General features: G+C 37.7%; 1 protein-coding gene across 1 annotated transcript in view; it reads left to right on the plus strand.

The window, feature by feature from the left end:
• The window catches only part of KLHL1 (kelch like family member 1), a 210684-nt gene that overhangs the window by 176040 nt on the left and 9530 nt on the right, over nucleotides 1–25114 (plus strand). The window contains exons 7-8 of the mRNA XM_054163103.1: nucleotides 84–308; nucleotides 15700–15862. Of these exons, the coding sequence (XP_054019078.1) occupies nucleotides 84–308; nucleotides 15700–15862 (388 nt within the window). The remainder of the gene's footprint in view (nucleotides 1–83; nucleotides 309–15699; nucleotides 15863–25114) is intronic.

Genomic DNA, 25114 nt, shown 5'->3' on the forward strand with positions numbered 1-25114 from the left:
CAAGATGTTTGAAGTAATCAGAAAACAATGTTGAAGTTTTTATATATTTTGGTATACATTATTCTATTATTATATCTCATCAGGTGCTACAACTATTGAAAAGTATGATCTCAGAACAAATATATGGATTCAGGCTGGAGTGATGAATGGCAGGAGGCTTCAGTTTGGTGTTGCTGTGATCGATGACAAGCTGTTTGTCATTGGAGGCCGGGATGGCTTAAAGACATTAAACACTGTTGAATGTTACAATCCAAAGACCAAGGCCTGGACTGTGTTACCACCAATGTCGACACATAGACATGGCTTAGGTAAGGAAAACCATGTTTTTAAAAGATTTTTCTGATAGTTTTTTAGATACATAATTTCTAGTGGAAAAGTGAGTGTTTGTGAGCTGTTGTAGCAAGGTGAACAGTAGCAATAACTGATTCCAACTGTTTCCATTGTTTTTGTTAGATCACTAAAAGTATACAGAAAATTAAAGGGGGTTTATGTTGGTTTTTTTTTTCCTTCTTTGTTTGTTTGGGTTTTATTCTTTACCAAAATAATACTGGGGAAAAGGAACAAAAAACCCCCAAACAATAACCAAAATGAAAAACAAAGGAACAGGGAAAGAAATTCTGAAACTTACACAAGTAAGTGACAAAATGCACTGCTTTTGAAAAGAACAACTTTATTTATCAAACAGTCAGGGTATTACTTATTTTTTAATCAAAACATTATGTGTTTTCAATTTATCCAGTATAGCACAAAAGAAAGGCTATCAACTGTGTCAGTGATGGACATATACACTTTACAAAGTATTTGCAGCAATATTTTCATCATGACTGAGAGCATTTTTTCCCACAGCCTGTTTCCAGTTAAGTTGGGTTCTGTTTTCATTTGATTTTTTTTAAGTCTATTGTCCATAACAGTGTCAGCATTAAGCAAGCACATTTTATGTCTCTTCTCTACGCGAGGAAATATATATTTGGTGTGGAGGAGATATTATTAAATCAAACAAAAGACAGTTATATTGTTTGCTTGAAAAAAAAATAGTCAATTATGTATTTCGTATACATACTGTAGGGAAAAAGCTCAGGTTTATTCATTTACATAAATAATTTTATGATGTTTCAAGAACAATATATTTTTTTTTTAATCTTAACTGTAGAATGATGAGATTTTTTTTTTTTTTTGCTTAAAGGAGTTTAGAATCTGTAGGACATACTTACTACAATTTAACTTTCATAAGGCATAAGAAACAGAACTGCTCATCAGTCTGCTAAAATCAGTTGATGTGATATTACAACATCATGAAAAACAAACAGAAAGATACACTAGGTTATGTCCATTTTCCTGGTTTCCAATCAGCAGCAAGTCTTAAAGTGTACTCCTGTGTCAGTATCTCACAAAATGAAAGGTATTTTTGCCTCCCCCCCTTGTCACCTTTTGACACTTAGGACATACATTTCTACAGTGGCTGGCATAATGTGTTTTTTTTTTCTGTTAAACATGTCTTAAAACAAGAAATATTGATGAGAATCTATATCAAATGATATTGTGACATTAAATAGCTCTGTGATCTAAAATGGTTTAATTATACTGCTCCAGAAATATATACAAAGTCTTTTTAAACAATGTTCCAGAATTTTAGAGAAGCTGTTATTAGTTTCAGTGCTGTTCCCAAGGGTGTAAAAATACAACAAATTCAGCTGTAACAGAGGAAATTATTAATAAAACATTAGGGGATACCTGGTAGAGAAAAAAACTTTTCCTGGTGACACGAGAGATGGAGTCGTGACTGAAAACCCTTTGCAATCAGTCAAAAAAATGCATGTTCAGAAATGTTGAGGTTATGACTGGAGAGAAACTGGTATGATTTCTGCAGGAGAAAAAAATGCAGCACACGTAGCATTTGACCACTTGTGAGTTTTTTGGGGTTGTGAGGAATTACTTCTGAATTTTTATGCTGCAGAATTTTCATCTGAATATTTTTTTCCCCAGAAATGCCTACTATAAGGTTATTCTTTTAGTAAATTCCCTTTGTAATAAGAAAGTAATTTGCAATAAGAAATATTTTTACTTTGCCTTTAGACTTTTTTTTGCTTTATCTAAAAATTTCAGATGTAACTGAAGTCACAAGCAGGCAATATAATTCAATTTATTCTGTCTTCATATTATCAGTAGAACATATGGGTGGAAGTTGATATATGTAGAAATGAGAAAAATGAAAATGGACAGATCTTGTAGTGAAAGTACATACTCTAGGAATCACAGAACCACAGAATGACAGAACACTAGGGGCTGGAAGGGACCTCGAAAGATCATCTAATCCAAACCGTCTGCCAGTGCAGGATTACCTAGAGAGAGAAGGTTACAAAGGAATGCACCCAGACAGGTTTTGAATGTCTCCGGAGGAGACTTCACAACCTCTCTGGGAAGCTGTTCCAGTGTTTTGTCTTCCTCACAGTGAAGAAGTTTTTCTTTATATTCATATGGAACCTTCTATGCTCCAGCTTGCATCCATTGCCCCTTGTCCTATCATTGGACATCTCTGAGAAGAGCCATGGTTAATTCTCATAACTCTCACCCTTCACATATTTATAATCATTAATGAGGTTACCTCTCAGTCTTCTCCTTCCAAGCTAGAGAGACTCGGTTCCCTCAGCATTTCCTCATAAGGGAGCTCTTCCACTCCCTTAGTCATCTCTGTGGCTCTGTGCTGGAGTGCTAGGCAGTTTCAGTACTGCCAATAGAAGAGGAAGGAAAGCTATGGTAGTGGGAGTGATTGTAATAACTAGTACACAAAAAAAAGAAAGGGTAGAATGTGGGATTGAAAACTATTATTTCAACAAAAAATGATTCTAATATGCCTGTCAAGAAGGCCATAAAACAGTATGTATTATGAAAGAATAATAAGAAGGTAGAAAAGCAATGAAAAGAACAAACAAAATTACGATGAAGGTAAAACATATGAAACAGAAAGACCTCATCAAAACCCATATAGGCAAGGCAGAAAGACACTGAAAGAACAAAGAGGGGAAAAAATATAAAATAGTTTTTAGATTATAAATTCAGCAAAGAAATAGGAAATGTGGGTGCAGAATTGCTTCATAAAAAGACTTCATGTGCTGCATAGAGGGGAATGAGAGAGAGAGAAGAGATAGGGAATCAATTGTAAACTAGTTTAAACTTTGGAATTTTGCCAGTTGGAATTGTCTGAATGAAAATGCTATAAATGCTGTAAATATATCCATTGCTGATGGAAGACCCTTAGATTTAGCATATAGGCCTGGGGTAAATAGAATTCATGAATCATGCTAGATGATTTTACTCATTTTTTCACTAAGGCAATGTTTATATATATATGTTTAATTCCTTGTTAACTGTTAAGAATATGCCTACTTGTTCAATCTTGGTTTTTAGCACTATCAAGCACTGTCTGAAAGTATATTAAATCAACATGTCATGGGACCATATTATAATATATTTATTTATCAGAAATTGCCTAGAGAGTTCATTCATGAGGAGTCATGATTCCTTCTGACGCATCAACAGAAGATTCTAGATATTAATAAAGAAAATAAAGAATGAAATGTGAATTAATTTAACTTCATGTTTGCATGCATACAGAATGTCACAAAAATTTATGTTCTGCATACTGGTTAGGCCACACCTTGAGTACTGTGTCCAGTTCTGGGCCCCTCAGTTTAGGAAAGATGTTGACTTGCTGGAGCATGTCCAGAGAAGGGCAACAAAGTTCGTGAGGGATTTGGAACACAAGCCCTATGAGGAGAGACTGAGGGAACTGGGGTTGCTTAGCCTGGAGAAGAAGAGGCTCAGGGCAGACCTTATTGCTCTCTACAACTACCTGAAGAGGGATTGTAGTGAGGCAGAGGTTAGTCTCTTCTCCCAGGCAACCAGTACCAGAACAAGAGGACACAGTCTCAGGCTGTACCAGGGGAGGTTTAGGCTGGATGTTAGGAAGAAGTTCTTCATAGAGAGTGATTGCCCATTGGAATAGGCTGCCCGGAGGAGGTGGTGGAGTTGCCATCACTGGAAGTGTTTAGGAGGAGACTTGATGGGGTGCTTGGTGCCATGGTTTAGTTGATTAGATGGTGTTGGATGATGGGTTGGACACGATGATATTGAAGGTCTCTTCCAGCTCTATTCTATTCTAAATAATTTATCTTGCCTTTGATTTTATTCTTACTACATGGTAAACCTCAGAAGGAAAATACATGTGAAGACATTAATTAGTCTAAGCCTATATGGCTTGTAAGTCATTAAATTATAATCATAAAGTATTTTAACTAGTTTTAAAAGTACATCATTGTCTGTGTCAATGATTTAAAATTAATGAGGTGCTTTCCAAAGAATTTTTAAATTTCAAAAATATATTATTATTTATTAAATATTTTTAATGTGTGTGATAGCTTACATCATAGAATAGAATAGAATAGAATAAACCAGGTTGGAAGAGACCTTCAAGATCAGTGTCCAACCTATCATCCAACACCACCCAATCAACTAAACCATGCAACCAAGCATCCTGTCAAGCCTCGTCCTGAACACCCCCAGCGACGGCGACTCTGCAGTTCTAGGCAGCTAAGAATTTAGGATAGGATTCATGCCCCTAAGTAGGAATATATACAGTAGAACATAACAAATAAGGTGACATATTCCTATATCCTCCTGCAGTAAGGATTTGGACACTGCATAACTTTTATCTTTTATATATCAACATACTAAAATTCAGGTTCAGCTAGATTTGAGAATTTTCTACCAAATATTACTACAATAAAAGCTCCAGTCTTGGCCTATGGAAAAAGTAAAAAAAAAAAAAAAAATTATTTTCTTTTTGGTTTGTGGGGTTTTGTTGTTTTTTGTTTGCTTCTTTTTAAAGTCCAGGTTGCTTCTTTCCAGGAACAGTTTTAATGTTGTTTTCCATGCTACCCAAGTACAAGAAAAAAATGAAAGAGTTAATTAAATATTAATAAAATTATTTTGTAGTGTAGGTATATTAGGTAAATATATCTTGGACTTGTTAGCTTCAGAAGTGTATTAACCTAGAATTATTCATGGAAAACAATAATAATAAAAAGTATTGTGTAACTCTAGTAAAGCAAAGATAACTTGGGATTCCAATAATGAGTTGCACTAGAACTTTTAGAAAGAAATACAAGGGTGTGGTACTGGGCATTTCTTCATATGTGTACATAGATTTTGAGAAATGCCAAAAATGTGTGTTCTTAACAAACTGTTTAAGATACAAAACTAAAACAAAGGGCATAATAAAACTGTAGAAAAACTTCTATTTAAATACAATTAAAAATGTGCAGCTAATTACATGAGGTACATAAAATCTTAAATCTAGAGGTAACATAGTAGGAAGCATGCACTGAGCTATTTAACACTGGTAGAATTATTCCTTTTTTAAAGTGGGTAAAAATCAATTATTAAAATCAATTTATTCTAGATAATAAAAATTCTGCAAATGAATTGTCATGAATAAAATATTTTTATTCCTTTGCTTTCACTTGATGAAATAAAGAAAAAAGTCATTTTTTAACAATAGATTTCTAGCATTTTGTCAGATTTTTAAAATATGCCTTCAGTGGGAATACTAGAGACCTTGATAGGTCCATAATAGCATAACAATGCTTGATCACATTGCAACAGGGGAAGGGAAAACCAAAAGTAACACATGGGTTGAGGTTGCCCCCTCCCTGCCCAGCTAGGGTATAAAAGAGGACACTGCAACCCACTGCCAGCTTGAACCCATGATCTCAACATTCAGAGTCTCATGCTCTGCTGGGCAGGGAGGGGGCAGTGGAACAGACTCAGTTTCCCAGGGGGAAAATGCCCTGCAGGGAGCACAAAGCACTCACAAGCCCTCCACCCTGTTTTCAGGATGGGCGTTAACCCACAAGGGACAACACAGTTAGGTACCAGCAAGCAGAATGTTCCTGGAATGCACAGATGACAACTTCCTCCTCCAAATGTTAGAGGAACCAACAAGAAAAGGTGCTGTGCTGGACCTTGTTCTCATCAATAGGGAAGGGCTGGTGACCAGTGTGAGGCTTAGGGATAACCTTGGATTCAGTGACCATGAAGCAATAGAATTTAAGATACTCAGGACAACCAGGAGGACATATCCCAACCTTACAACCCTGGAATTTAGGCATGCAGACTTTGATCACTTCAGGGATCTGCTGGCCAAAGTATCATGGCACAAAGCCCAGGACAGCTGGTCAGTGTTCAAGGATCACCTTCGATATGCCAAGGAGAAAAGTATACCCACAAAGAAGAAAGAAGACCTGCCTGGATGAGCAAGGAGCTTCTGGACACGCTAGCACACAAAAAGAAACTCTACAAGGAAAGGAAGAAAGGACAGCTGGAATGGGGGGTGGGGGAGGCTGGGTTGTGGGGGGGAAGAAAGAGCCCTGGGGAGGCATTTGGGTGTACCCCCAGGTGGGGATGGGACGTTCTTGGGTATGTTCTGGGATCTCTCTCTCTTTGTCACAGTGCTTGTGGTTTTCTGTAAAACTTCTCATTCTTTCCACCATTTTTCTGCAATCCATTTTGTCTAAGTCTTTCGCCTGTGGTAGGAGAATTGGTCTCCCAAACCACTACATCTCAATAAAAACCACTGCCTCTGCAGGTCTGGGATAGAATAGAATAGAATAGAATAGACCAGACCAAGTTGGAAGAGACCTTCAAGATCATCGCATCCAACCCATCTAATCAACTAAACCATGGCACCAAGCACCCCATCAAGTCTCCTCCTAAACACTCCCAGTGATGGACACCCCACCACCTCCCCAGGCAGCCCATTCCAATGGGCAATCACTCTCTCTATGTAGAATTTCTTCCTAACATCCAGTCTAATCCTCCCCTGGCACAGCTTGAGACTGTGTCCCCTTCTTCTGCTGTTTTGCCCACCCCATGGCAGTGGTCACCTTCTTGCAACTATTCTGTCACTGGTATTTATGTTCTCTGTGTTGAGATTGGCAGGTCCGGGTTCAACATATTGCTTGATTCTCCCCCTCTACTCTGCTCTGGTGAGACCCCAACTGGAGTACTGCATCCAGTTCTGGAGCCCCTGTTACAGGAAGGGTCTGGATGTGCTGGAATGTGTCCGGAGAAGGGCCACAAGGATGATCAGAGTGATGGAGCACCTCTCCTATGAGGACAGACTGAGGGAGTTGGGGCTGTTCAGTCTGGCGGAGAGAAGGCTTCCTGTATCTGAAGGGGGCCTACAAGAAAGCTTGGGAGGCACTTTTTAGGGTGTGAGGTAGTGATAGGACTAGGATTGGATGTTAGGAAGAAGTTCTTTACCATGAGGGTGGTGAGATACTGGAACAGGTTGCTCAGGGAGGTGGTAGAAGCCTCATCCCTGGAGGTTTTCAAGGCCAGGCTGGATGTGGCTCTGAGCATCCTGATCTAGGTGTGAGGTGTCCGTGCCTGTGGCAGGGGGGTTGGAACTAGATGATCCTTGGGGTCCCTTCCAACCCTAACAATTCTTTGATTCTATGATTCTAATATGGAGAGTTGTCACCTTAATTTTAGTTTAAATAACTTTCTTTAGAAATGGAGACTTTAAAGAATTGGTTTTATGAACATTTTTTTAAAACAGTTTCACCATGAAAACACAGGCTAGAAGACTAGAGAAGTTGTGAGCAGAACATATCAGATGCACAGCATTGTAGCAAAACCAATTAAGTATAAAGTCAGAGTTCTACCTTTTTTCATAGAACCTTATGAGACATAGAATATCGCTTGGTCAGCACTGAAAACCTGATGATATCTTTAAATGTAGACTAAAGGATAATTTTAAAATCAGTAAGAGTTTGGCTTTCTTTTCTTTTTAAAGCTTTTGCCAAGGTAGATAAGTGATGATGCTATTTTAGATAGCGCTGAAGCCCCAGTAAATACATGTTTGTCTATGGAGTTACAATCAATCAAAAAAAAGCATTCAAGACATAGTAGAAACCACTAAAGTAGTCTCCAAATATAAATTAAAGTTTAACAGTTACATCCATGGTTGCTGTAAGCTAAACTATAAAAATACAGAGAGTAAATGGGATCCTTTTCATTCTTTCTCCATTAGCTTGCAAGATAGCATCTTTTTGTATGTATCACAATTGCTGGGCTACACAGTAGGCAAAAATGACAAATTCACCTCTTCCAAACCAAATAAAACTAAGGAGGGGTTGCTTTGGTTTGTGTATGCTTGTTTGTTGTTTGGTTGGGTTTTGGTGGTGTGTTATTTTTGTTGGGTTTGGGCTTGTTTTGGTTGGGTTTTTTTTTGGTTGGGTGGGTTTGTTTTGTTTTGTTTAAATACTGTTGAGGTGAAATTACTTACTTACAACAGACTAATTCCAAAAGTTATTGGAAAAGTTAATGAGTCTCCTTCCTTCAATATATATAGGAAGATAATTCCAATTGTTATATATGTTGAGTGTATGTGGAAAAAAATGCTATGGGGAAAGAAAATTGTACAGATATAAACAAACAGATGCATGAGTGTCTGGGATTCCATTTTGAACAACAGGGGAGATTCAAAACTGCAGTGTTCTTCTGAATGGGAGGAGAGATTAAAGGCAGGTGGAATGAAATATCAGTAGAATGAGGAGACTAGAATTAGCTTTGAAACCAACAGGCTGATCTTAAAGTGAATCATACTCAACTGGTATGATGAAACTGTATTTATGATTAATGTGTTTTCCCAAAAGTGCTGTAAATTATTTTGCACCAACAACCAGAGTTCTAGAAAGATGTGTTTTGTAGAGTATTTGCTACAGTGCCAAAAGCTAGAATATTGGATATAGGACTCTTTTAAAGGTACTACTTTATTATATCATACTGACAACTGAGAATAGTACAGTCATGAATACTACCATGCTCATATAATACTAACCAAATTCTATTGCAATGGGCAAAGTCATTCCACATCTCTAGATATAAATAACTTAATTGTTGGATAATTAGATACATGACATCTGTTTCAATCAGTCTTAAATCAACAGAGCTCTTGTGCCACAAAGGTTCTTTTAGTCAAGATCTAGCTGGAAATGTCTGTCTTTTCTGCAATGGTAAATCTTTCTAGGCAGATCATCATCTCACAAGGCCATGCTGTGCTGGAGATGTGTTCCCGCTATGTGGTGATTTCTCTGTGCAGAAAAAGAGCAAACGAACTCTGGCATAGCTGTGCTGTTTACCCTTTCTTTTATGGACTATTGACTAGTACAATGTACCTATATGTAGTTAAATTATTGTTATTTTATAATAACAATATCCCTGAAACTCCATTATAGCTAGCTTTCACCGTCAGCAGAGGATCTGAACCCTTTAAAGTATTTTCTCCACAATATTGATTTGCATGTATATTAGATTTTTGCTTTGAATTTTTCTCCTAATTGTCAGGAACATTACAGGGATTTTTTTTTTCTGAATTATTAAGTACCTTGTCATTGTACATTGCACCCTTACTAAGCAGTAGATCATGACCCAATTCACTAAAGAGTTACAGATCATAACTGCAACACTTAAGATAATTTCTGAGTCATGTTCTCCGGATAATAGTGTGGCTGAGATGAGAATCTGGTGTCTCATCTGCAAAACTGAATGTAAATAAAGAGGTGGCAGGCAGATCGTCTATAAATTTGCATTATATTAACGTGTCAATATATCTTCTGTCCCAAGAGGGCAGCAATATTTTTATAATTCTTTTAATCCACATTGATACCTGCCTCTGAATAAACATAGGAAGAGGTATTTTCAACAATGTGTCACTGAATATTCACTAAGGAAGGTAGGTCAGGTCTAAATCTCCAATTTATCACATGCTAACTGCCACCTTAATCTATAGAAGTCCTATATGTAGCATCCAAAGAATAATACTTGCATTTCACACCCATTTAACGTTGTGGTTCTCAAAATTAAATAGTAGGTTTAATTAAGTGATGCATAATTTAAAATAATTTGGACTGTACCATCATTACTTTTTAATGTTGACACCAGTAATATGGAATAGAAGTGGTTTAAGACTTAGAAGGCATGAACAGAGTAAGGAAAAGCAGCAGTGTTAGTTGGAAGCAATACAGAATTGTATTAAGTATGCTTCCATGGAAGTGAGTGAGAAAGGAAATAGAAATTTACATCTACTGGGAAACTAAATAAATGCAGAGTTTAAAATAAGGAAGTCTGGGTGTTTAATACTCGGTTAACAAGTCACTGATTTGATTGTCTCCTCACCTTCAGTGTCATGACACAGCATATGTCTGCTGTCTGCTGTCTTCATAAAAGATAATTTTCATATTAAAAAAAAAATAATTGTTGGATACAGGTTTATCCTTTCCAGTTAAAAGTCTGCCTCTAGAAATACCGAAAAGCAGAGGCTACAGTAAATTCAACAGCATAGATAATTTGTTTCATTGCCATTTTGCGTCCACAAGTGCCAGTGTGGAATTTTATTTCTGTTATTTTATAAAAACTGATACTTTAAAAAAATCCCCTTTGTAAAATTAGGTCTGTCTTGCACATAAGGAAAAGCAGAGTTAGAAATGGGATAACCAATGTTCCATTATTTTGTAGCATCACAGAAAAGCAATTTAAAAATCTCATTCCAATCTCCAAGTATAAATAATTGAAACAGATCTCAGCGACTAATTAGACATAATAGGATTTTTGCTACACAGCTTTGTGAAGACATTCAAAAGGAAAATTCCTGCTATTGCACACTAGACAATATTCCTTTTTAGATCTCACTGAGGTAAAAAAATAACAGTTTTCTTTTATAATCTCTAAGTCTAAATGCTTAGGTGAATGATTTTGCAGGTAGGAAAAAAAGTGTTATTCTTGGTGCTGCAACATATCCCTCTTTCTTGTACTTTTTCTTTTTTTCTGTACAACTTGACTTCAGAGTTTATTTTAGTGTTTTCAATAATGTTTGCAGAATCTGCTAATTTCAGATTGTACTGATGAACAGCAATATGTTGAAATACAATTTCAGTAAGACACTTTTTAACCAAGACTATACATATTCCCAAAATCCCCATCTTTTTTACAGGACATGAAGTTTAATAGGTACTGACTTCTGAATGACTGAATAAATAACAAACATTGAGTTATTAAGCTTGTAATCATTTTCTTCCTAAAAGAAAACCTCATAGTTGAGTTACTAGCCTCAGTTTTCCAGGAACTGTATGAGAACCTGCAAAGCCAAAAGTACTTTACAGGTATTTTGCAGGAATGTCATGAAACTTGGAAGTCAATTCAGTTAAAAGATGGATAAGATAAATTAGACCCTCAATGTCAGAATTATTATTTTCTCCAAATAAAATAAAAAAATAAATTATCCCATTCCATCAATTTCCAGTTTCTGTATTCAGATCGATAATAATCTTGATTATCTATAATTTAATTCTGTTACAATACAAGCCTCCCTTTGTACTGTGTCCAGTTCTGGGCCCCTCAGTTTAGGAAGGATGTTGACTTGCTGGAGTGTGTCCAGAGAAGGGCGACAAGGTTGGTGAGGGGCTTGGAGAACAAGTCCTATGAGGAGAGACTGAGGGAGCTGGGGTTGCTTAGCCTGGAGAGGAGGAGACTCAGGGGTGACCTTATTGCTCTCTACAACTACCTGAAGAGGGGTTGCAGTGAGGCAGAGGTTGGTCTCTTCTCCCAGGCAACCAGTACCAGAACTAGAGGACACAGTCTCAGGCTGCACCAGGGGAGGTTTAGGCTGGAGGTTAGGAGAAAGTTTTACACAGAGAGTGACTGCCCATTGGAATGGGCTGCCCAAGGAGGTGGTGAGGTCACTGTTGCTGGGGGTGTTCAGGGCGAGGCTTGACAGGATGCTTGGTTCCATGGTTTAGTTGATTAGGTGGTGTTGGATGATAGATTGGACACGATGATCTTGAAGGTCTCCTCCAACCTGGTTTACTCTATTGTATTCTATTCTATTCTAAATGCATTTACGTCATGCAGAACATTAAGCCCTTTCTCACCCATTCATGTAAGTTCACAACACTACAGCAAGGGATAAATGCTAGTGTTGAATGATAGGTTGGGCTCAATTATCTCAAAGGTCTTTTCCAACCTGTTCTGTTCTATTTTATTCTATGCTATGTAAATACCATTGGGGAAAAGTCTGAAGGAATTATGCATCTCACAGAGTTCTACCCGTGTTTTATAAACTCAGTGAATGCTGGTTTTGGTATAAAGCCCAGTTAAACAGTATGGCAGGAAATGCAAAGAGAAAATGTGTTACATTAATGCAATGGCATTATTGGGGGAGGTTTCATTAAAAAAAAAAATAAAAAATCTTCAACTACAAATCCATTAAAATTAAGGAAGAACAGTATTTTTAATAAGTGGAAAGCAATTTTTCTACCAAAACTGAATGAAATAATTGGGAAGACAATATACAGCGGGAAAAAAAAGTGAGACTAAACCTCAAATATGAAAGGACATGTCAAAAATTATGAAATTATGAGTAACATAAAAAGTGTAAATCGATGGTGTCATCTTTATATTGTACTGAAAGCAGAAACAAGCTAGCTGAGGAAGTAAAAGGTGGACGTTTCAAAACTGATGAGATGTGTTTTGACATGCATCATAGTTTTGCTGTAAAATTCATTGCATGATAATAATACAACTCTGCTTATATGAGAAGGTTAGAATTTGTGTGTTACCTACACACCAATTATATGTCCATGCATTTGTACAGAAGCGTTCACATACCTTAGCTTTCTTTGAATATGATTATAATTTTAATCCAAACAATTTTATTTTCTATTTAACTTTAAATTAAGTGAAATGTATACAAATGAAAAGCTAAAGAGTACAGTGCTATAATAAATTACTGCAAATATCTTTGTTCAGGGTTTAAGAATATATGTAACTCTAGATACGAGGGTAACAAAAGAGCAACAAACACACACAACTGCAGCATATTATCTCCTGATTTTCTGTGCTGACACTGGCACATCTTCCCACAAGTTTGCTACTGGTTGCATTCTGAAAAATGGACATTGACTTATATATAGATCATGAATTCAATGTAATATCCACTTCAATAGTGTGGAAAAAAAATAGCTGAATCTTATGATTGATTAAAAGCATTTAGAAGGAAGACTCTTCATACAACAAGAAACTGGAAAATGAGTTCACAGAAAGTTCTACAGCAAAAAATGAGGCTCAGACTTTATAAGAATGAAAAATTCATAGTATCATAGAATCAATTAAGGTTGGAAAGGACCTCAAAGATCCAACCTGTCACCCAAGACCTCATGGCTACTAAACCATGGCACCAAGTGCTACATCCAATCCCCACTTGAGCACCTCCAGGGGCCGTGACTCTACCACCTCCCTGGGCAGCCCATACCAGTGGCGAATGACTCTCTCAGTGAAGAACTTTCTCCTCACCTCGAGCCTAAACTTCCCCTTGTGCAGCTTGAGACTGTGTCCTCTCGTTTTAATGCTGATTGCCTAAGAGAAGACACCAACTCCAGTGCAGAGAGCAGTGGCACAATGACTTCCCTGCTCCTGCTGGCCACACTATTCTTGATGCAGGCCAGGATGCCATTAGCCTTCTTGGCCACCTGGGCACACTGCTGGCTCATGTTCAGCCAGCTGTCAATCAGCACCCCCAGGTCCCTTTCTGTTTGGCAGCTCTCCATCCACTCTGACCCCAGCCTGTAGCTCTGCATGGGATTGTTGTGACCAAAGTGCAGCACCTAGCACTTGAACTTGTTGAATGTCATCATGTTGGACTCTGCCCACCTGTCCAGCCTGTCAAGGTCCCTCTGGAGAGCCCTTCCACCCTCTAACCAACCAACATCTGCCCCCAACTTGGTATCATCTGCAAATGTACTGATGATGGACTCAATCCCCTCATCCAGATCATCAGTAAAGATATTGAACAGGATGGGGCCCAGCACTGATCCCTGGGGGACACCACTAGTGACTGGCTGCCAGCTGGATGTGGCACCATTCACCACCACTCTCTGGGCTTGGCCCTCCAGCCAGTTCCTAACCCAGCACAGAGTGTACTTGTCCAAGCCACGGGCTGACAGCTTGACCAGGAGTTTGCTGTAGGGGATGGTGTCAAAGGCCTTGCTGAAGTCCAGGTAGACTACATCCACAGCCTTCCCCACATCCACCAGGCGTTCACCTGATCATAGAAGGAGATCAGCTTGGTGAGGCAGGATCTGCCCTTCCTAAATCCATGCTGGTTGGGCCTGATCCCTTGGCCATTCTTCAGGTGCGCAGTGATTGCCCCAAGATGACCTGTTCCATAATTTTTCCTGGCACTGAGGTCAGGCTGACAGGCCTATAGTTTGCAGGTTCCTCCATCCAGCCCTTCTTGTGGATGGGCAGTAAGGGTTAGTAGGATTTTTTTAATTATTTTCTAAAGTAAAAACAAACAAACAAAAAAAACCAAACCACCACACAAACAACAAAACCCACCAAACAAAAAGGAAACCCCATATCAGTATTCAAAGTGTAGGAATATTTCTGTGACCACTTAACGTGAGACTTATTCAAAGTCATTCATAAATACTGTTTTCAAGTCAAATTAAGCTTTGAATTAATGACTTATCTGAAACAGAACAAAACAGAGAAAATGGAAACATTACCTTGTTGTAAATGAAAGAGAGACTTTTCTGTAAGAAAAAGGAATCAAACAAACACCTTTCTTTGAAACTTTTAGCAAGTTACTCTTTTCTGGCTTTGTGATGAGTTCAGGTCCTGTGAAATGGAGTGGAAGAAAAGCACACTGATTTAGGTATAGGATTGAGTTTAGACTGAGATTTTTCAGAATAATGCTCATAGATTCATAAAATGAAATTACTGAACTCACTGTATTGGAACAAAAGTTGCTTAGCATTATCTTGTCTTCTGGAGCCTTCTATCCTAACAGAACATCCTGTGAGATAGAGAATTTGTCAGTACCTTTAAATGGGTAATTAAAAATTTGATTCTTATTTAATTTTCTCCTACTACAACTTCCATGAATTTTGTGTTACTTTTCTGCACTACATAAAAGAATCTTCATATTCCAACATTGTTCTCCTATGAAAGTACCCATTCTCTTGCAATTTTTTTCTCTTTTGTTCTTTTGATATTTGATGAAGCAGCCGTAAGCTAGTTGCTTCAGCCTTCAAAAATATTTTTTGATTCTGTACCAGACCACCAAGCTTCCCATGAGTGAAAATTCTTATATTTTATTCCACCTAACTGACAAAAATGCTGAAAACTTCAAAATTCTTTCCCTTCCCCATGGAACCCTGGTAGAAGTAATTCCTTTCAGTAAAATCCCACTCAGGTTGCTTTCAGTGAAATTCCCCTTAGGTTGACAATAACTTGAAATCTATCAGGTATTCCATCCATAATTTATTTATTATGTGATTTGCTGATAACCTGAAGAGCAAATTAATGAGCAGAATGTTATGAGACACTAAGTTAAATAATATACAGAAATCATTGACAGGTTATCAGGTTTGTTTGACAAGACCAGTTTTTCAGAAAGCCATGGGGAGTGTCATTAATTTTATTGCTATTTTTAGTCCTTAATTAATTAGATTTCAAATTGGTGTTCCCATTTTCACTTTGGATATGCAAGTTCATTTGTGGGGCTACGTTTTGGATATTATTTTTTTTACCATTGATAAAGTACACTTTTATCTTCTCACTCTCTCTCCTCCATTTTAGGAGTTACAGTGCTTGAAGGGCCTATTTATGCAGTGGGTGGACATGATGGTTGGAGTTACTTGAATACAGTTGAGAGATGGGACCCTCAAAGTCAGCAGTGGACATTTGTGGCAAGTATGTCAATTGCCAGAAGCACTGTTGGAGTAGCAGCATTAAATGGCAAGTGAGTAGGGTATTCTTACATGGTTGAAACACGTTTCCTGGAGGGATGAATAACTGTGGCACACAGCAGTAAATAACTTTCACCATACTGAAATAGAGGGTGTCTTTCAAAAAAAATGTAGATGCAGTTGTGCACACCCTCCTGTATCTCCTGGCTTTTATATTTATATTTTTATAATATATAATTATTATATATAATATATAATATATAATATATATTATATATATAATATATAATATATATAATTATTATATATAATATATATAATTTATATATTTTTTCCATATTATTTTTGTTTATTATTAATATCAAGTGCTTGAGAATATAGACCTGAGATTTTGGTATGTATGGTATAAACCACGTCAGGACAAATTGTCAGTTGACTTATCTACCTTTTATATATTCCAGTTAACCAACTGAGTTTATGACTCTCATATAGCGACATACCCAGGGATAAGATTTGTTGTACACGCATTTTGTACCTTGCTTCAGCCACTGACCCATGAAACCTTTTTCTGATGGTAACTACATTCACACAGCAAGCAAGCAGAAATGTGATTCTTGACAAAACAATCTGGCTACATTAGCCTTTTAATTCTAACTGTATTCAAATCTTATGTTTCTCTTTTATAACTTTCACTTTTTAAAATTTAAATGTGACACATTAAACCTCATTTTATAGCAATGTGGAATTTATTGCTTTTTGCTTAGCACTTTTAAAATACTTTTATCTATGTGGCTAAAAAGAATATGGTGTGAACTGTAATAATTTACAGGTGGGGGTGGAATTCACGTATAACTTCAGTTATTTTTGTACAAAAATCTACAAATAACTCAGTCACCTTAAGGTCACCCTATGAAAATGGCAGGAATATGTATGTTCAAGATATAATTTGTCTTACTTATTTTAGACATTTATGTCAGGACAGCATGAATTCTCCTATTAGGCACTCATTTTTCTCTTGAGGATTATTTTATATTCTGACTTAGATGGTTTTGATATTTAAGCAGGGAAGATGAATCCCACTGTTGACAACAGAATGTAAGCAAAGAGCAGGCAGTAAATAATCTCTTGGGATCAGTGGGCACAATAGAGGAGGGAGAACTTCTGGAATGATAGTTTTCTCACACATTATTGCTACTGGAAAATAAAGGATTATAGAATCATAGAATTGTTAGGGTTGGAAGGGACACCAAGTATCATCTAGTTCTAACCCCCTGCCATGGGCAGGGACACCTCACACTAGATCAGGATGCTCAGAGCCACATCCTGCCTGGCCTTGAAAACCTCCAGGGATGAGGCTTCTACCACCTCCCTGGGCAACCTGTTCCAGTGTCTCACCATCCTCATGATGAAGAACTTCCTAATGTCCAATCTGAATCTACCATTTCTAGTTTTGTTCCATTCCCACTAGTCCTATCACTACCTGACACCCTAAAAAGTCCCTCACCAGCTTTCTTGTAGGCCCCCTTCAAATACTGGTTGCCTGGAGAAGATGAGGCTCAGGGGTGACCTCATTGCTCTCTACAACTACCTGAAAGGTGGTTGTGGCCAGGAAGGGGTTGGTCTCTTCTCCCAGGCAACCAGCACCAGAACAAGAGGATGCAGTCTCAAGCTGCACCAGGGGAAATTTAGACTCGAGGTGAGGAGAAAGTTCTTCCCTGAGAGAGTTGTTCATCATTGGAATGGGCTGCCCAGAGAGGTGGTGGAGTCACCATCCCTGGAGGTGTTCAAGAGGGGATTGGACATGGCACTTGGTGCCATGGTCTAGTCATGAGGTCTGTGGTGACAGGTTGGACTTGATGATCTTTGAGGTCTCTTCCAACCTTAGTGATACTGTGATACTGGAAGTCCACAATAAGGTCACCCTGGATCCTTCTCTTCTCCAGACTGAATAGCCCAAACTCTCTCAGTCTGTCTTCATAGGAGAGGTGCTCCAGCCCTCTGATCATCCTCATGGCCCTTCTTCAGACACGTTCCAATACATCCAGACCCTTCCTGTAATAGAGGCTCTAGAACTGGATGCAGTACTCCAGTTGGGGTCTCACCAGAGCAGAGTAGAGGGGGAGAATCACCTCCCTCGACCTGCTGGCTATGATTCACTTGATGTGCCATGACTTTTGGAATATGATGGAGAGCCATTTAGCAACCTCATCTGCCAGTACCCTCAACACCTGTGGGTGTATCCCATTGGGTCCCATGGACTTGAAACTTTCATGTTCTTCAGATGGTCACAAACCTGATATTCACTCACAGTGGGCAGTTCTTTCTTCCAGTTCCTACCATTATCTTCCATTATTCTGGGAATGTGGCTGGAGCTCCTGCCACTGAAGACTAGGTCTCCTCCATGTCACTTGTCACCAGTTCACCTATTTCCTTTCTGAGGGGGCCCACACCTTTTCTACTCTTCTTTTTACCATTAATATACCTGTAGAAATTTTTACTATTCCCCTTGATCTCCCTGGCTAGATTTAATTCTAACTGAGCTTCAGCTTTTCTAACCAGGCCTCCTGCTGCTCCGGCAGCTTCCTTATATGCTCCCCATTCCAGCTGTCCTTTCTTCCACTCCTTGTACAGTTTTTTGTGTGTGTGTGTGCCAGCATGTCCAGGAGCTCCTTGCTCATCCAGGCAGGTCTCCCAGCATTCTTTCCTCTTTGTGGGTATACTTTGCTCCTGGGTACGGAGAAGGTGATCCTTGAACACTGATCAGCTGTCCTGGGCCCCTCTTCCCTCTAGGGCTTTGTCCCACAATAGTATGGCCAGCAGATCAACCTGGAATAAAGGAGTATAATAGCAGGAGCACACTTTAAATTTTAAGACCATCCAAAGTGACACCAAAGGGAACATTATCATATGCATTTGGAGGACCTCAAGAAACCACACAAATGATATATTTAATAATATATGTGTGAATGAACAAGTCTTGTGTTTGAAGAAAATTTATGGTAGAAAGTGATAGAAGAGGGGGAAAAAGCTATGTAACTTGTTAATACAGAAACAGCAAACGACATCTGTTGAGAAAAGGAAATGCAACTGAAGAATACATAGTTTATTCACTGTAGAAACATGCTCTTTGGAGTTCTCTGATCAATTCTGGTCATGCATATTAAAGAAACTTTAACTGAGAGTGCAAAGTTTAAAACAGTGGTACCATGTCATACCAAAGAAAAGCAACAGAAGTTTTACAGTTGGCAAAGGAACAGATGGACATAAATAGATAACATTCAGATGGGAAAGTCTAGATGGAACAAATATTATAGGGAGACAAAAAAAGTATGTAACACATTTAACAGTTCATAAAAAGGGTAATATTATCTGGTTTATTTGACACCAAAGATTTGAATCAGAAAATTTTCATTTTCTGTAAAATTTTATTTTCCTAGGTCAACAGTTAGCACTGAAGGTGTGTGCTGAGGCTTTGGAGATTCCATCTCCTTTCTTAAACAGTAATGGAAGTGTGGAGAGTGTTAGACTTAATATATATGCAGGCAAATGGGGAGTGCAGCTTGTGGTCATTCTGTAACCGTTCCTATCTGCTGATTCTGCCTCCTCATGCATTTCCCTTGCTCCATTAGTGGTTCTCAATAGGATGCAGTCCAGGAAATACTCTGCTGCTCCAGGCTGCAGTGCAGATACCTGATTTGGTGCTGTGGAGCACCTCCTTCTCCTCCTCCTTCTTTGACTTTGGTGTTCCCTCTGTTGTTTCTCATTTTCTTTCCCCTCCTCACTCTGGCTGTGTGCCATTTTTTGCCTTTTCTGAGAGTTTTTTTCACAGAGGTACTACCACCTTGGATTCTGGGCTCAGCTGTGCCATGTGGTGGGACAGTTGGAGCTGACTGGAAACTGCTATGTCTGGCACAGAGTAGCCCAGACTCTCCTCGCAGATGGCCACCCCTGCATCACCTGAATGCCAGTGCCTTGGCACTTATAAACAACACAATTGCAATACTGATTTTTGCACGTTTAATTGTGAAACATTTGCCACATACTGGGCACTCTAGTATTCAGTTAGGACATCAAGTTTCCTTTCTAATGTTGTCCAAATGGAGTTTGGAAAATAAATAATTATTAGAAATTAGTAATGAAGGCATTTAAATTAGACAAAGCTGAAAGATACAGAGCAGGAATGGACTTCAGATACCAAAGAAGAAAACCTGTCCTGGGACAAATGATCAGCTCTGGTCAAGACTCACTTTTTTTTTCCCCCTTTTATTCATATTAATAGGAGTCTTGAAAAAGCTAAGTTGAGCATTTTTAAAACATTTTTGCTTTCAGAAGGTTAATGACAAAGCTCTGTCTGTGTTTTTAAGTTTGGTACCAAAGAAAGCAAATAAATGCTCAAACGCTCTTGAGGATGAGTCACAATTGATAACCTCAAGAAACATGTTGAAATTATGACTAGAGTTTTGGTTGGTTTTTTGTTGTTGTTGTTGTTTTGGTTGGTTGGGGTTTTTTATAACATGAAAATGCAATACAAATGGTAAGAGCAAGATGCTCCAACTAACCCAAAGATACTTTATAAGAACAGTATAGGAACATACATACTCTTAATCCAAGCCAACATTTTTAAAGCTGGAGTGGTTTGGAAAACCTTATCTTTCTCCATCAATTATGTTACCTTCCTTTTTCCTGTTTATCTTATTGCTATTTGAATGTATTCTGTTTTCACATTTTTATTGAAAGTCAGTAGTTGTGTTCATTATTATGGATTGGTAGTTCAGATTTTGTCTGTTGCTTGACTGTAGCAGATAGAATTTGGGATGGCTTCCACATTCTATTATTTCTACATTCTATTATTTCCACATTCTATTATTTCTACTTAAGCATTAATAGAAATTATGGTTTTTTTTAATAGCATAATAATTGATCCCTTCACACCCATGCAAATTCATTTGTTACATTTTCATTTGTTAGGTGGAGAGGTTTAAGTAGCATTTAGCTTTTTATTGTTAATTTTTTTTGTTTTCATTTAGTTTCATTCATTCAGCTCCACTTTTTTTTGCAGTAGTTGGATTCATACAATAATGGATTTCTGTAAATTGTGTTATTGTCTTAGCAGTAATTTTCCACCCATCCTCTTTTTCATTTTGATTGGGAAACACAGAGAACTGGCCACTACAGATGCTGGCATATGTGCAGAGGAGTATTTTGGTTTCTGGTTATTTAATAAAACAAAGATGGAATGAAACTCCTGTTATTTAAATAAGTATTATGCCTGTGGTAAATGGCATTTGCTTTAGTTTAATATGTCCCTTATGAGTATTGTGCAACATTACAAAGCAAATATCAGAAATATAGCTTGCTGAACCTTCATTTTCAAGAAAATAGTAAAGTTCAAACCAAATTAGTGTGCTCACAAGAAAAGTTATCAAAACTGTACTGTAGTTACTCAACCACAGGAATATATTTTCTGTGTACTGACCCCAGAAAGGCATAGGTTAATAATTCCACAAAGCCCTTAATAGCACTTCAGTGTTTGGCACAAGAGAATTATCAGTGTATTACGTTCACATAACCACCTACAAAACCTGATTGCATGACTGATTACAACCTCCTCCAGGAGTTCTGCTTCTTTGCTTTTCATTCATCATATAATAAACTATGCATGGCATTTTCTCTTAGCAAAATCATTAAAGCTTATTATTAATTCAATGCCCTGGTCTGATCTTCTGTACCTTTGCACACAAATTCGTATTTCCTTCGTGGGGGTCCCATGCAGCTCAATGATGTGCAATTTGATTCAATATGCATCATAATTGCTCTCTGACAAGCAAAAGTTTTTTACAAGTCTGTAAAGTACAAGTGTCTGCACAAGTTTCTTTTTATGTGGCTAGGCTAGAGTTAAAAATTACTAGAATAGGTTCAAGTTAGGAAAATATATATATTACTCTTGGAAAAGCACAATGAACCATCATGAAACTTTACAGTAAATCCAGTATTGGTAAGAAATATGGCTGATGACATGACATTGCTTCACTTCAGGGTGGGAACTTGATGAGCCTGTTTTCTCTTGATATACTATATTCAGGCTGCCAGATGCTTAGGCCATGTTTCTGTTCTGCATGTTTACTGCACACCCGCATGTTTTAGTGTGTATGCCGGACCATGCATTTCTCTTCATCACTCACACAAGATTTTGGGACTGGCTGACTGTTGACTGGACTACAGGTAGCATGACTGTCATTTGCTGTGAGGTCTACCATTCAGATTTTGGAATAAGAAATATTTTGTCATTACTATATTATTTTTAATAAATATTGTAGTGAACAAATTCTATGTAGATAATGAATGTAAGATAGCATGGTAAGCATTAATTTGGGCATAAAGGTACTTATTCACTAAGTAGACATGGTGAGTTAACTTAGTCCTAATACCTGACAGGAAAGTACAATTGGGTCATTCCATCTAACTTTAACCTTTTAAATATGAAATATTTATGGGAGGCAGTGTGGATAATGCCCAGAAAGATTCACAGTCAGTTTTTTAATTGTGCAGATTGCACAGTTAAGCACAGACTTTTAAAAATCGTTTTGGGGTGCATCAAGAAAAGTGAGTCCAGCAGGTCTAGGGAAGTTTTTTCCCTCTCTACTCTGCCCTGCTGAGACCACACACAGTTTTGGGCTCCCCAGTTCAAGAGAGACAGGGGATCTACTGGAGTGAATCCAGTGAGGATGACTGGGAGACATCTCTCCTGTGAGACAGAGAGACCTGTGGCTGTTTAGTCTTGAGTAGAGAAGACTGAGGGGCGATCTTATTAAAGTCTGTAAATATCTGAAAGGTGGGAATCGGGATGAAGGTGATTGCCTCTTTTCTGTAGTGCCCAGTGATAGGACAAGGAGCAGCTGATACAAGCTGAAACACAGGACATTCCACCCCAGTGTGAAGAGAAACTTTTTATGGTGAGGGTGATGGAGCACTGGAACAGGCTGCCCAGAGAGATTGTGGAGTCTCCTTCTCCAGAGACTTTCAAAACGCACCTAGCTGCATTCCCTTGCAGCCTGCCCTAGTTCATCCTGCTTTGGCAGTGGGGTTGGATTTGATGATCTCTAGAGGTCTGTTCCAACTCCTAAAATTTTGTGATTCTGTGATTCAGCAATCACTCTCTTATCTCTCATGGTCAAAAATCTGGCTTTTAATTATTACCTTTAATGGGAAAGAAAGTATGAGAATCCCAGCCTGTCTCAAAGAGCACTTAGTACTGATATGTTAGGACCTGAAGGAAGCCCTTGTTCAGTACAGTCAAAGTCTTGAGATGTTTCACTGACCAAATGTAGGCATTTACTTGAATGACATACTTTCATGTGTTAACACATAGTTTCTTATTTCTGTATGTGTAAGTCCAGAATGGTATTTGAATATCTAAATCTTACTGAAATTAAAGTAAACTAAATATCTAGTTTGATACTCAAATAAATATCTCTATGGGCTGCTCTTACAAATCTCCAACAAAGTCTGCAAAAGAGAATACCATGCTGTCTCCACTCTTAACTGATATTTCTATTTTTCTAATTTGAAATGTGATTAACTTCCTAATAACTAACATTGGGATAAAATGAAATCTCTTTTTGCTTGGTAACCAGCTTCAGCTGAATCTTTCATTATTGAGGAGAGTTTGTTCATTGAGAAGGTCACAAACTACAGTATGTAAGACTTTTTCAAGTCATCCATATAATTGCAATGCACTGATGATTTTCATACTTAAATAAAAAATAGGGAACTGGCTCAATATTATTAAATAAATGAAGTATTAATATGCTGTAATTGTGATTTTTAAAGCTGAAGTACCACTTCAGAATTTCAAACTAAAAAGAAAATTGTATTTCACAGCAGAGCAGGTTTTTTCTCAGTTTGTTGTTTTTTGGTTTTGTTTTGGCTTGAGGGTTTCTTTGCTTTTGTGCCTTATTGATGATTCAGTTACTGTTTTATTATCCATTTGAAGTAAGAAAAATACTACACTTGGCATACAAAATTACAGTCATTTAAAGGGTGGAAAATATTTCATACCACATACTTTCTGCCCACAGTATCCTCATTGACTGCAAATACCTTAAAATCAACATTTTATGAATGACATGGTTTTTTGACTGATACTGAAATACAGCAGTGCTTTTCCTTGTCAGAAAATCTATGTTTTCACTTGTCTGTCTGCCTATCAGACATTATCTACCTGACTAGAGAGTAAAATGAAATTTGACTTAGGATGCTGTTAATTGCATAGAAGGTATTTTATAAACGTAACTGATTTTATAAAACCCTTTTGCAATGGGAAGAATAATATATTTCAGCAACTGACTGACAAGTTACCAGCCTCATATTTTTGTGTATGTTTTACTCTAACTGTGCTTTTACCTATAAGTTAAAACTATACCTTAATTTAAATCCTGTAGAAGAACCTTTTATGATAGTTTTGACACTTTGGTGGTTTACAAATGTGCTGTTTATTAACTGCTGGGTTTGATCAAACTATTTTCTGAGGCAATTATTCTGCCTTCTGCTATAGGGAGAAAGGGACACATGTTGAAAATATTCTTCCTTAACTGTAGAAACTACAGATAGGTGTAGATATTTTGTAATATTCTAATCAAAATTGTGCAATAAATGGATTCTGAGACAAGATAAAATGGAAGAGTTGTATGGTCTGAAATTGTTAAACTCACAAAGAAGATGGCTATCATAAACACGTTTAGTTCAGGCTAGCACAACTCACAATTCTGTGAATTAAATAACAGGTGGGGTTTTTTTATGACATTCGGTCACTGGTCTTGTATTTTTAACTTATTCTACTGCTGTATCACTGCACCAAATACATGAAATACCTCTCCAAATTTACACAGAGAAATAAGACTTCATTAATGATTTCCATTCAGAAAGTTATGGGTTTTTTCCAACTTTTGCCATGCAAGCCTAAGTTCTTTAGCATAAGGAAGGCAGCATGGATAGATATCTTTCCTCTCCTACAGTCTGATTCCTAGGTCAGATATGGACTGTTTGAACAATACATGAATCCGGCACTGATGAAAATCATTGTCTTCCCCTCAGTTCTACCAGGCAGGTATCCTTTGTGCCAGAATAATTCTCTGTTGCTCTTTCAGGCACACTGAAGGGGCAGAAAAGGGTGTAAAGGGGCCTAAGCAGAATACTGGATATTGTCTTTGATATTCACAGTGAAAAAATTTTGAAAGGCAGAAGCTCGTTAACAAATGCAGCAAAGGCCTGATTCAACTGTTTTCACAAGCTATGCTACCTCACAT

This window comes from Dryobates pubescens, chromosome 7, assembly GCF_014839835.1.
Source record: "Dryobates pubescens isolate bDryPub1 chromosome 7, bDryPub1.pri, whole genome shotgun sequence".
Lineage (NCBI taxonomy): Eukaryota > Metazoa > Chordata > Aves > Piciformes > Picidae > Dryobates > Dryobates pubescens.